The sequence below is a fragment of the Tachysurus fulvidraco genome, chromosome 3, assembly GCF_022655615.1.
Source record: "Tachysurus fulvidraco isolate hzauxx_2018 chromosome 3, HZAU_PFXX_2.0, whole genome shotgun sequence".
Lineage (NCBI taxonomy): Eukaryota > Metazoa > Chordata > Actinopteri > Siluriformes > Bagridae > Tachysurus > Tachysurus fulvidraco.
In genome coordinates this window covers 13,566,185-13,580,345 of record NC_062520.1, presented here as the reverse complement: position 1 = coordinate 13,580,345, position 14,161 = coordinate 13,566,185, and the positions used below count along the sequence as shown (strand labels likewise).

General features: G+C 37.9%; 1 protein-coding gene across 1 annotated transcript in view; it reads left to right on the top strand.

Moving 5' to 3' along the window:
* The first annotated feature begins 6,094 nt into the window (after positions 1–6,094).
* eif3ea (eukaryotic translation initiation factor 3, subunit E, a) overlaps positions 6,095–14,161 on the top strand; it is a 33,456-nt gene continuing 25,389 nt past the window's right edge. Inside the window, exons 1-3 of the mRNA XM_027149692.2 lie at positions 6,095–6,256; positions 6,593–6,710; positions 9,120–9,237. Coding sequence (XP_027005493.1) covers positions 6,167–6,256; positions 6,593–6,710; positions 9,120–9,237 — 326 coding nt within the window. The 5' untranslated portion in view covers positions 6,095–6,166. The remainder of the gene's footprint in view (positions 6,257–6,592; positions 6,711–9,119; positions 9,238–14,161) is intronic.

The following is a 14,161-nucleotide window of genomic DNA, read 5'->3' as shown; positions in this document are numbered from 1 at the left end:
TCCTAAATACCCTACGGTCAAGCTGCTCCCACAACAGCTCAATAGTGTTCAGCTCCAGAGACTGTGCTGGCCACTCCATTACAGTCAGAATTAAGGCTGACTGCTTGGTCTTTAAATATTATTGAAACATTTTGGAGGTGTGTCTTAGATCATTATCCTGTTGTAAAATCTTGTGATAGTTTTCCTTCCTCCAGGTTCCTTCCACTCTGTAGAAATCTCCTTTTTATCACCTCTAAAGCACCCCCAGTCCATCACGCTGCCTCCACCATGCTTGATTGAAGGTAATAAGCACTGTTCCAGCATCTTTTCATTTGTTCTGCGTCTCACAAATGTTCTTCTGTTTGATCCGAAGATCTTAAACTTGGACTAATCTGTCCACAACACCTTCCAGTATTCCAGGGTCCAATGTCTGTGCTCTTTTGCCCATCTCACTCTTTTGTTTTTATTAGCCAGTCTGAGATATGTCTTTTTCTTGGAAAATTAAAGCAAGAAGCCCAGCATCCTGAAGCCTCCTCTTCACTGTTGTTGCTGACACCGATGTTTGACGGGTACTATTTAGTTGAGGACCCGTGAGGCATCTTTGTCTTAAACTACACGCGCTCAGATATATGTCTTCTTGTACATTTGTGCATTGGGGCCTCCCGGAAAACAAAGAAATTTGCAATATGAACCATTGATGCTGACTGAAGCCACAAGCAGAATGTTAACTATACAGCTTTGAACTAAAGATTTTTATTTTAGTGAATTTTTGTTCTACTAAAAATATTCTCTGCTGTACACATTAGAGATTAATTTAACAGTTATTCCACTTTTCTACCCTTGTCCCTTTTGTGTGTGCATGTGGAATACTTAATTGCAAAAGTTATTCTATTTGTTGACATCCGCACCACTTTCCTCAGTCAGTATGGGTGGGGGAATAATAGAATAATGTGTGTGTGTGTGTGTGTGTGTGTGTGTGTGTGTGTGTGTGTGTGTGTGTGTGTGTGTGTGTGTGTGTGTGTGTGTGTGTTCTTTCAGGCCGTTTTGGAGAATCTGCACAGTTCAGTTTCCAGACAGAACAGTAAAAAAAAAACAGCAACAACATCTGGGGTAATCAGAACTACTGTGGCAAACATTTTACTGTCTCCCACAACAATTTAAAGCATCCATTTCCATATGCAAAAGCAAGACCAAAAACAAGAAGAGGCTTTTTAAATGTATTTTTTAACAAAAAAAATCTTACGCTTATTTGATTCATTTCAGTTGCACGAACTGAGAGCCTTATACCCTGATCCTTGAGCTCATTCAGCACTTCCTTACTCAAATGAGCTTATGAAAATGAAAGTCAGAATTAGTTCTTCATGAGGTATAAAGATCTAGAGGGGCCTGGGTTCACTACTGTCTTTAAAGTACAGACACAGACAGGTTTCCTATTTGCTGTGGCAGTATAAGTGTTTTCCTCAATAGCATTTCAACATGTTAATCACCTTAAGCATTCACAGTTTCCCTCTGGAGCAAACCAAACCAAAATTAGGTATGATTCACTCAAAAAAAAAAAGCTTCCTTCTTATAAATGGCACAGTTAGAGGAGAAATGAGCTGCTACGAAGAATTATTGAAACTTAACGAATAGTGTTTTTGTACGCCAGAATTTTACTGGACTTGTGTCAGCGTTTGCCAAGTCCTTCTTTTCTTGGGTTCCATGACTCCGTCTTTAAATATGTTTGCAGTGACCTGTAATAATTATTGGATTTCATGTACAGGTTGTGTCAGCGTCTATAACCACAAACTGCATTATGCCCTGATTTATGTGTTATTAATCATTAGGTAATGTGTCAGTCTTACACAGAGAAAGTTTTTTAAGGAAAATCTGACAAGGCAGCTTAAAATGATCACAAAATATATTTTCTGCAGTATTATAACTACAGAAGAACAAGGCTACTACAAAATGTGTTTTATATTTATGTGTGATGGCAGAATCTTGTATTCGGTATGACTCAAATGTGAGAAAACACACAAAACTTTCAAAATCAAAAACACACAAAACGCACTCACTCATCACTCATCACAATATACACCCATGTCTACAGCACCATCCATATTAAACCTTTTCCACTTCAAACTGTTTACAACTGTTTTTTCGCATGGTGTCTTGCACATTCACTCGACTGCTGTTTTGCACACCACATTTCAATGCTATTACATTAATAAGTGTATATATGTGTAATAGAACCCTCTTTGTTCATAACCGTCTATTTTTGCACAATGTACTGTATAATATACAGAATGCACACTGGTTGGTGATATTTTGTGAATTTATCTGGTAACGTTTGCACTAGGTTGTACAGATGTACTTTATATGGCTAGGACAACTTACTTTAAGTCCTTAAATCTGTGTTTGTTCTATATAGCACCATGGTCCTGGAGAAACTTTGTCTCATTTCACTATGTACTGCATGAGCTCTATATGGTTGGAATGACAATAAAAGCTTCTTGACTTGACTCTTGACTTGAGAATACAGTTCAGGAAGATAAGAAACATACTGTAAAATACCTACTGTAACAAGACCTAGTGTAAAATATGTACTGAAACAAAAAAGAGAAAAGAACAAAATATTAAGGTTCTACTAATTAAACTGAAACAAATGCAAGAAGCACAAAGAGAGTCACCGCTTATGAGGGTTGGAGTGTCTGCTACTACCGGCGGTACTAACACTAGACAATGGTATCGCTGTCTTCTCTATGGCAAGAATTGCTGGTTTGAATTTTGGGGAAAATCCCTTCCAATGACACATCCTGGCACTGGAAGTCCATTTTGAAGCCATGTCTGTAGCATTCTGTTCTCCCTGACAGTATTCCGCCAACTGGCGCCTCCTGAATTCTGATTGGACAGTAATTCGTAATCACACATCTACATACTCTATACTGCTCTGCATGCAGTGGGGATTCCCAATAGCTGTAACTGGCATGCTTGTGTAACGTGTGCTAGGGATTTAATGAGCTTAGACTTCAACTGACGTAAATGCAACAACATATAAACCAAAATAGTCAGTTCTGGGAAAACTCTAAGGCCTGAGAGATGAACACATACAGTACCACTGTAGTGTTCTCTACAACAGGTTCATACCACAGTGCTGTTGAAATGTTCTAATCTGATTGGTCAGAGGTGTTGATTAGTTTTCTGTAACATTTCTGCTCTGACCAAATCAATAGTATCAATAGTGTCAGCTCATTTAGAAGAAACTTTATGGCAGACATTCTACTTTATCTAAATCTAATAATAACTGGATTAAAAAATGTTTTGCTATTTAAAAGGAAATGATAAGTTCTCGACAAGGAGATAATTATTCATTCAACATTCATGGAAGGGGTCTCGAGGGTCAGAGCTTTGTAACAGTCAGTGGATTTTCTGCCATGGCTTGGGAAAATGCTTGGGATAGAGGACTTGATGCTTTTCTGTTTCTCTGTAACATGCCAAGTGATTTTTTTTTTTTTTTTTGTCTAACTAACTAACTTTAAGAAAAAAGGAAAATCAAGAAAGGCTTGGACGGACGTTTTATTGCTTATGGATGTTCCACAACATTAAATGTGGAATAAGACAGTTTGGGATGGCTTTATAGCAAAAAATAACTAAAAAATAAAATCAGGCTGCAAGACACCACCCCATCACTGATTATTTCCTGATTATCCATCCATCCATCTATCCATCAATTTTCTTTTCAGCTTATCCTACACAGGTTCACATAGAACCTGATGTCTATCCCAGAGGACTCAGGGCACAAGGCAGGGGATACCCTGGACCCAAACCATCACAGGGTAGAATAACTCACACACAAACTCACACACCTGTTCACACACTACAGATTTACACTTCAGAGATGCCTTCAGTGCATGTCTTTGGCCAAAGAGAGGAAACAGGAATACCGTACCAAGAGGAAAATCCCGAAGCACAGAAAGAACAGGCTAACTTTACACACAGGGTGGAGGAAGGACTCAAACCCTCATGCTAACTTCTAAGTCACTGTGCCCCTTCCATTACTGATAATTTTCCTACATGTAGCATGCTGTCCAATCATATTGTATTCCTTACATAAAATACTAAGGCACATTATATTGACTTAATGAAATGCTTATTACATTATACTGAAATAATAAAATAAATAAAATGCTGCACCAGAATCAACTTTTAAACAGTAAATAATATCATCCGAACAGTCAAAGCATATAAATACAGAATAATAACCATCAAATCTCTGAGCTAACTCTTACAGTGAATCAAGTACTGAAGAGCTGTATGTTTAGGCAGTTTGTGAATGCACTCATCAAGGCACATGTGCTGTGGTGATGTGACAATAAAAGTGACTTGACTTGACTTGGTATTTATTTTATTTTGATTTTATTTTCAGTTTAATTCAAATATGATTTGATTATGCTTTAAATTTCAAACAAACCAAACCAAACCTTGGTGTAGTTCTCAGACGAGTCATAGGAAAGCAAGTATAATGGGATTCTGTCCTATAACGGGATTGTTCTAGAATCTTTCTATGTTCATGCACATTATAAAGTCCCTGCATTATGAAATATACAAGAAAATGAAACACACAGAAATGAGAACATACTAACACTAACACTCTTAATGGCTACCCCACATTATCCTACAGAAAAAAGCACTTTTGTACATAGTGACAAAAACAAAACCTTTTACACAAATGTATGCCATAGTGCTAGGATTCATTTGTTAAGACAGATTTGCTTTTACTTTTTTCAGTAGTGTCACCACACTGTCAGTAGTAGTGTCTGTATCAGAGGCAGAGTAAAACAAACCTAGCCATAATGACTACTGTGTGTTTCTGACTCATTTCTACCTGAGGTCAGGGTTTAGAAAGCCAGTTGAGTGTAACAAGAGGGAAATTGTTGTGGGATTGTCTTACGACAGCGCCATGTGGCTGTCAGGAAAACATGGCACTCGTGGAACCTATTAGAGATGGACCATTTAGGAGCTGATATTGGCTCTTCACTGCACAATATGGCTAGCACATGGGTATCTTTATGAGACAGCTGCACAAACATGGAATAAAATGCTGTGCCTTTTACTTGCTTTTTTAAATCTTTTGTCTCATCTGCCATAATGATCTGATTTAGCAGGATCTAAGATATATAATATTATGACATATATATATATATATATTTGTATTATTAATTGTACATCGAGCTTGTGTAATGTACCTTATTGCTGTTCCTTATTGCACTACTCTTGTTCTGCCAGCAAGGAATTAAACTCTTATACAATTTCAAGTATAAAGCTCAATCTACTACTGTAGCTCCTTAAAAAATATTTTAAAAAATTGGAAAGAATCCAATTTTAAAGCATATCTAATGTTCTAGCATATCTTACAGAAATCAGTGACATTTCTTTCACTGAGAATGTGACTAACATCATATTTTTAAATTTGCATATTTCAGAAATGGACTCAGAAATCATGAAATCATTTATTATTCTTCAGTAAATGCTGTATCCTGGTCATGGGACAAGGCAGGACCACAGCCACACATGAGGGCATCTCTCTCTCTCTCTCTCTCTCTCTCTCTCTCTCTCTCTCTCTCTCTCTCTCTCTCTCTCTCTCTCTCTCTCTCTTCTTCTTCTTCTTCCTTCTCTCTCTCTTTCTCTCTCACTCTCTCTCTCTCTTTCACACACATCACCACTAATGATAACAACAACTACAACAACAACAGCAATAACAACAACCATAATAATAATAATAATAATAATAATAATAATAATAATAATAATAATAATAATAATAACAACAACAACAACAATTATTATTGTTGTTGTTATTATTATTATTATAAATAAAAAATAACAAACAACAACAACAACAACAACAACAACAACAACAACAACAACAACAACAATAATAATAATAATAATAATAATAACGATTGTGTCCAAAGATTTTGCACAATTTACAATCTTTAATACATAATAAGTCTATGCAAGTTAACAGTTGACATATAAAAGATACAAAACATGTCAAATTATACTCAGCACAAGACCCCTTTATTTCAACTCTCTTCGTTTCTTTTCGTTTCCGTTCGTTTCCCTTCGTTGCCATATGTCACTTTTGTACGCCGCTTCGACTGATAAAGTTTTACTGTTTTGAACCGGATCCTTTTCCGCGGCCAACATGGCGGAGTACGACTTGACTACAAAAATTGCCCACTTTTTAGACAGACATCTCGTTTTTCCTTTGCTGGAATTCTTGTCTGTTAAAGAGGTAGGCACACAGTCAGAGTTAATAGTGAAAGTCGTTGTATGGAGGTGTTTATTTATACCCATGGTCAGTGTTTTTAAGCACGTGTTCGAACAGATAGCATCAGCTAACTAGCCGGTTAGCTAGCAGGATAGAAGCAGTTACCTAACCACATGGACAACACTAGATATACATACTGATATTTCTCTTAATCTCCTAACTGCTCATATTGTGTCCGAGGTGTGAAAAGAAACGATTTGTCGCCCAGAGTCACATTAACATCTGTGTTATCGGACACGTGTCTTTAACGCGCCCATTTAGAAACATTTTGTTTTCTTGTTTACTCGTTTGTCACAACAGATCTACAATGAGAACGAGCTTCTTCACGGAAAGCTTGATCTTCTCAGCGACACCAACATGGTGGACTTCGCCATGGACGTGTATAAAAGTTTGTATTGTGATAAAGACATCCCAAACTGTGAGTACTTTCCCCCATTGACACTTAACTCATTAGTGCTTGTTATTTGCTCTTTCGACCCAATTTGTTTGCTGTATAATATGTTGTGCTGCAGACTACTGATTTAGTGACACAATTAACGAAAGAAGGCAGATAACAACTTTTTGTTTGTCAGAAAACGTAAAAGCTGCCTGTCTTGTCTTGGTTTTTTTTTTTGTGCTAATGGAGATGGACACCAATTGGATTGCACAAAACTCACAGAAAGGTTATAACTATTTAACTTTCCTTTTTGTTAAAAAAAGTGAAACTATTTAAATATAAATCTTTCTATGTTATACTATACACAGATTTGCCAGAACATGAAAATGTGATTTGAATAAGTGATCATCTTGTTTCAGTAGGAGAATTAGAATCCGGTTTATTGGCCAAGGAATTTGGTTCTAGCTGTTTGTGACTCTCATAAGTACAGACATAAACAACACTATACTATACAGGACAAGACAAAACAGACTATACAAGACAATACAGACGATGAGATACAATATAGACAGTATGAGTATAAAATATGAATACAGAATATATGACTGGTCAGTTATGTACATAAAGTGTGAGAAGTGCATGGTAGTGTAAATAACAGTAATGTGATTGTGTACAATATGCAGCAGTAGTGTGTGTAACATACACACATGATGACTGACAGTGCTGATAATGCAGTACTTATAGATATGAAGCAGGGAATATAATTATGGTGAGTTGTTAATCAGGGTGATGAGGGGCCTGGGAAAAGAAACTGTTCCTGTATCTGGTAGTTTTAGTAAGCAATGTTCTGTAGTGCCTGCCAGAAGGGAGAAGCTGAAAGAGGTTGTGTACAGGGTGTGAAGGGTCAGTAGTGATTTGTCCTGCTCGGTTTCTGGTTCTTGTATGGTACAAGTCCTCGGGAATGGGCAGGGGGGCACCAATTATTTTTTCTGCTGTTTTTTTAGCAGCTGTTAAAAGTGGGATATATCAGATAGAAAGTAAACTGTCAGTTCTCAAAGTTGATGTGTTGGAAGCAGGAAAAATGGGCAAGTTTAGGTGATCTAAGAGACTTTGACAAGGACCATATTACGATGTTTAGACAACCGGGTCAGATAATCTCCAAGACATGACAAGTGGAACGAAGGTAGAAAAGTGCTGACAGTACAGGGGTGGCATAATAGTTATTATAAGTGTGACTGCTTGATGGTACTGGGGCTTGAACCCCTGCACTTCAAATCAACAATCCAGAGCCTTAATCGTTTGAGCCACTATTAAAGGAAACGCGCAAATGACCATTCGCTATTAACAAATGTGTTTAAAACACAAGTATTTTATCTTCACCTCTCACACCAAAGTCTGTGAGTCTGGCTCCCAACTTAGTTTTCTCTCAAAATGTTTAATGGTGACTTAACAGTTATGTATAGGCTAGTATAATTCGTTTGGATTGGCTTTTTTTTTCTCCACGTACCTGCATATTCATTGGCTATTCGCAGAAAAAGAGCATTGTAATAAATCTATAATATCAATTATAGTTAAAAGTCTGAAACCACACTGAAAACTTTTGTTTTCATATAACGTGTGAAAAACTGAAGAAGATTTGTTACTAATCCCTGTTTAGATAGGAGCAAATGTGTGATAGTGGGCATGTTCACTACTTTGTAAAAAAAGGTGTGATTTTCCATGTTTAATCTCTTGTAAAGAAGGATGTATTTAGACAGCACAGATGGATCATTTTTTGCACAAGCTTGTAGAGTTCGTGCCAGCTCGAGTGCACACTGTCATTACAACAAGAAAGGGAGAAACCGAATACTATGAAACTTTGCAGTTCATGTAAATATGGGCAATGTTGATGCAAGCAGTTAGGGCTCTGGATTGTTGTTCAGAAGGTTTATGTTCATGCCCGAGTTTGGCCAAGCTGCCACTGTTAGACCTTTGGGTGGGGCTATTAACCCCTTCTGCTCCATCGCTGCTGTATTATAGCTGACCCTTTGGTTTGACCCTAATATCCAAAGCTGTGAAGAAACAAATTCTTCTTCTTCTTCTAATTTCATGAAAGGTTATAAATATATATTACAGTTCAAAACTTTGGCATTTGTATTTTGAATTTTTATATTTCTTTAAAGCTACTTTGCAACAATTTCAAAAAAGTTCTGTGTAAATAATATTTAATCAAATTAAACATAATCTCAAAGATTCTACTTTTCACTCAGGTTGTAGTCAGTGATAATTTATGAACATTGTCCTATTAATTTGAACGCAATCTGGAAGCATTTTCACCGGTGCTCTGAGCTTGTTGGACCCCGCTGTAGTCCTGCTGCGCTCTCGTCCCTGTAGCTAGGTGCCTATGAGCCGCTTTCTACGTTCGTATCTGCACCCTTGTGTACTCGATACTTTTTGTTTACTTTGTTTTAGCGCTGAGAGAGAAGAGGACTGCGGTCGTGGCCCAGCTGAAGCAGCTGCAGTCTGAGACAGAGCCGATTGTTAAAATGTTTGAGGATCCGGAGACCACCAGACAAATGCAGTCGACAAGGTGAGTTAGTGCGAGTGCTACCGCAGCTCTGCATACAAACTCGCTCCCACTTGTAAAGAGACAGAGACAGCCACAACTGAGGGCTGGAGTAAGTACTGCTACTCAGGAGTGCTATAAATGCCAGCGGTCGACACAACAGTGGAAACGACGGTATCACAAATTTTCCACCATCATCCCCTGTTCCGTTGACTCATTTTTCTGAAGGATCAGTTTGCCAGCAGGGTTTAAATACATTTTCTACATTATTCCCAATGTAATTAAGCTCTCTGCTGGATGGATTGTATCACCTGAGTGAAGTTCACATCATCTATAGAGAAATTAATTAGAATAAACATAATACATGCACAGGGTTGTGCTGGTTTGCTTTTTATTTAGTGTAATCTTTAGATTTGACTTGGCCCATAAAAACGTGTAAAGGGGGTATTGTCTGTAATGAAAACCTGAATGTGAACAAAACAGGAAAAAAAAAGTTAATATTTGATATGTTCCCTGTAGCGAACATGGACATTAGTTGTCTGACGTCCACGCGGCCAAGTATGGAAGCATATTTTCTAGGTGTTTTTTATTTGTGGATTCATTAACTGTGACATAATTGAAAGGAAAATGCAACTCATGTTTTGCTATTTAGATTTTTGTTTGTCCTGAAATTCATTGTACGTTTTTTCCAGGATGACTTGCTGAAGTAAGAATGCTTTCAATTCAGTTTATTTGTATAGCATGTTTAACATTAACTTGGGGTCAAAGCAGCTTTACAGTAGCATAGAAACAGAATAAAAATGTTCAGTTTATGTCTGACGTTTATCCCTAATGAGTAAACCTGGGGAAACGGTGGCAAGGAAAAAGATGATATGAGGAAGAAATCTTGGTAGGAACCAGACTCATGTGTGACACTGGACAGTAAATGGTGTCATTATAAATAATGGCTTTTCTACAACAGTTTACAGTCATGAGGAATTGCTCCACCAAGAGCTCCTGAGGAACTAATAGGTCAGTGTAATTTTATGAGTTCGTTATAGACGTAACACTCCTGCTGAAGTCTTCTAATATTCACTGATGAAGACCCAAGCACAAAGCTGACCAACGCAATGGCAGTATCAGTCTAAAACCTTCTTGGGGAGGCAATACAGCAAGTAAGGACAAAACACAGACAAGTTTTTTGTTGTATTTGTCTTTTTTTTTTTTTTATCTGCTAGTTTAATTATTCGGGAAGAGGGAGGTCATTACACGTCACTTGGACAGACAGTGACTCAGCTGTTCAGACATTCGGACATCCTGGGCAAGCTGATTCCACCGTCTAGGTGCCAGAACAGACAACGTCTGCCAATTTTTAAATGAAAAAGGAAAGTCTATTTGCAATTACATTTTCCATGTTTGTCAAACTCACCCCATAGTAAACTCCCACCTCCAGCACTGACTGACAGCTTACTGCAAAAGGCAACTGAATTGATGATGCAAAGTGAATCGCAATTCCATTTGAATTTTGGCTCCCTCCGTACGCAACACGGAGGAAGTGAAACAGCCTACGGAGTAATTGCTCTTGCTATTTAAACACGACAGGGCCGTAACTCGTAGGACACGGGGAAATTCAGTTGCAAATGGACTTTTGCATTTGAAATTTGCACATTTGTGTAAACAAACATCAAACAGTAATGCATTGTTTTTTATTTTATTTCAATTGTCTTAGTTTCTGAATTCACAAATAGAAAATGCAGTCACAAATACAGTTTGCAAAGTTTCCACCAGGGTTTCCCTAGCTGACTTTTTCACTGCTCTGAACTCGACTGTAGTGACCAGCACTGGGGAGAACATTTATAGTGCCGATTTAAAAATAAAACCCAAAGTATTTAAAGTATTGGACACTTTTGGGCTTTCGGGTGCTGGTACATTTTGACACTGATGGTGTGTTTTGAGGCGGAAATATAAAACGTTGTAAAAAGGACATTTACATCTGGTTCCTTTCATCTCAGGGAGTCTTTCCTTTCCTCAGGTTTGCTCATTAGGGATACATTTAATCATTTCATTTCAAACTTTACTTACAATTTTTATTTTGTTTCTATGCTTCTGTAAAGCTGTTTTGAGACAGTCATCTGTTAAAAGCACTATACGAATGAACAAGCTCGTAACCTGGATCAGCTCTGCATAGACGGCATGAGAAGGATCAAAGAGAGAGGGAGGGAGATAGAGAGAGAATCAGGAGACCCCTGATTCTCTCCTCTCTCATTCTTTGTTCAGTCACTGCCTCTAAACAGAAATCTATTTATTGTCAAATATTTCACTGCAATGTTTTGGATCTTGCTTAAGCCCCATACTGAAAAGTTTTTTGGCTTTGAATTTATGAACTTCAATTGAATTGAATTATAGCAATAGTTATGTATGTTTTGAATGAAGAATGTATTTTTTCGTTTATGAATCACTTGATACCAGGGTCTAAAAAAGTTCAAATTTTGTTCCCCTACAATTGTGGATTGTAACTGAATCTCTGAAACAGACTAAACCAGCAGTCTAAACTTTAGTGGTTATATAATTTAATCATCGGTAAAGTTTGTACTGTTACTTACTGTTTTTTATATATATATATATATATATAGTAATGCCAGACTTGTGCACTTTCACAGGCCTGTGCTGTGTCGATAAAGACGTACACGTCTCAAGTAAACATATGTAATTGTGCTATGAAATTGAGAGGAAGTTTGGTTTTGGTGAACAGATTATACCTGAGCTGGGATACCGAAGACCAACAGCAATCTGTTTCAGCCGGTCCTCCAGCAACACGAAGCTGCAGACTGTGGATTAGTACAATTGACATCATGCCGTAGACTTTCGAGTCAACATGATTATTTTGATGGACGTGCAATATGCCAATATAACAATGTTTATACATTCATAATTGAATGTAATCAGTTTCAGGCTGCTCGTCCTCCCCGTGCGTTGCTCCTCGAATTAAGTCTGCACATTTGTTTGGCTCTGCTTTCTGTGTAGTGAGACAAGCCCAAGTGAGTAATTTTGTGCTCTGATCATGCAAAGCTTTTTTTAAAAAAAGATCTTTGAGCTAAGTTTAACACAAACTACCCCAGTTACTGGGGTAGAAACACTTGACCTGCCTGTATTTTTAGCACCTTTAATAACGTTAAAGCGTCTAAAGTCGTAGGTGAAGTTCTTTCCATCCAGTTTATTAGAGGGAAGGAAAAGCATTAGGTTTATATCGAAGGGGGTCTAGTGATTTATTTGCAGCAACATGATACGGTGGCATCTCTGCATGATCCATTTTGGATACGATGCATTTTAAAAGTACAATAGCTGAAACTTAATCATGACACTGTTTGTGTGATACGTGCAGACTCGTAATAGCACATAATGTAACAAAAGCTGTACATTAGCATCTAACTGAGTTAAACATGGCACGAGGGGAGGTGCATCTGAAGCATCTGTTCCGGTGTTGGTTCCATGTCTTTCTGAATCCTGTGCTCTCTGCTACTGACTTTCCCCAGACACCGGGACTGATTTCCTCACCCTGTGAGAAAAGACCGGCTGATTGATTGCTGTTCATGTGGAAGTAGGGTCGCGACAGTGAACTATATACCATGGACAATCATGTATCGATTCCACCAGGATGAGCCTGGTGTCAATATCTAGTATGGTGTCAAAAATAAATTGTTGTTTTGTTTCCTGCCTGAACCTTAACAGCCAAAAGCTGTTATGAGCAGCACAATAAAACATCATCTGATGCATTGTTGCTTTCCTTGTCCATGCTGCCAAACAGATAAATGAATCCAAGCTATTTTCTTCTCTATTCTGGCACCTAGGTGGTGGAATGAACTTTCCCTAGATGTCCGAACAGATGAATCACTGGCTGACTTCAAATGATGCTTAAAGACCTGGCTCGTACCGAAGTACTTAAACTAGCACGTTTTTTTTTTCTTTTCTTGACGGAGGTATTCTCAGTCCGTAATCAAGTCAACGAGTATTGATGTATTCATTGCCGGAGGCTTCATGTTACTTCTTTAAGTCACTCTGGATAATCTCAGGTGTCGAATGTCATAAGCGTAAACTTTATTCAGGGCAACAGTGCTGAACAAAATTTTAGAACTCTCCAACAGAGCATGTACATATTTTATATTGTAGAGAAAGTTTCTTTTGAGTCGTGCTGTTATGTGTAAGGTGTCTGTGACACGTGTGTTTCTAAGAGTGTGATGGGATGATGGTATACTGTGCACATTCTCACAAGCCTGTGACCGCATGTTTGTGGTACAAGCTCCAGTGTACTGTACTCATATTTGGCAGGTTCTGCACACTGTAATGTGTTTTCGCTCCAGTGTTGTAATTTACTTTGAGAAGCTGAAGTACACCAGACTTTTGATTTGGGGGAATTTTCCAGTTCCTGCTTACTGCTGACCTAAAGATTTTTTCCCCCCTAAGCTAATGCACTATTATGCTAACATATCAGGTTGGGAGATGTGGCCAGTAAGTGGTCAGAAAGTTGATGGTTCAAGCCCCAGTACTGCCAATCTGCCACTGTTGGGCTCTTAAACAAGGCTTTTAATCCTCTCTGCTCCAGGGACACTGCATCATGTCTGCCCATGTGCTCTGACACCAACTTCCTAACAAGTTGAGATATGTAAAGTTACCTTTTCCTAAAACACTTAAACTGGCGCTTATTTCCCTGTTTGTTTTTATGTATTGTTTAAAACAATTAGGTTGACGGTATCCTTCTGTGTGATCCAGTTAACCAGTGCTGATGGCAACTTTAAAGCACTTTTGTACTGACAGATACCATAATGTAACGGATTGTTACACCCCCAGTGTATAATTGATCGTAATAAAGTGTAGTCCACTCATTGTTCTATTTTCAATTTAGTTTTATTTGTAACTCTTTAATGCATATTGTCACAAAGCAGCTTTCTAAAATCTGCATTTTCAGCGTTTG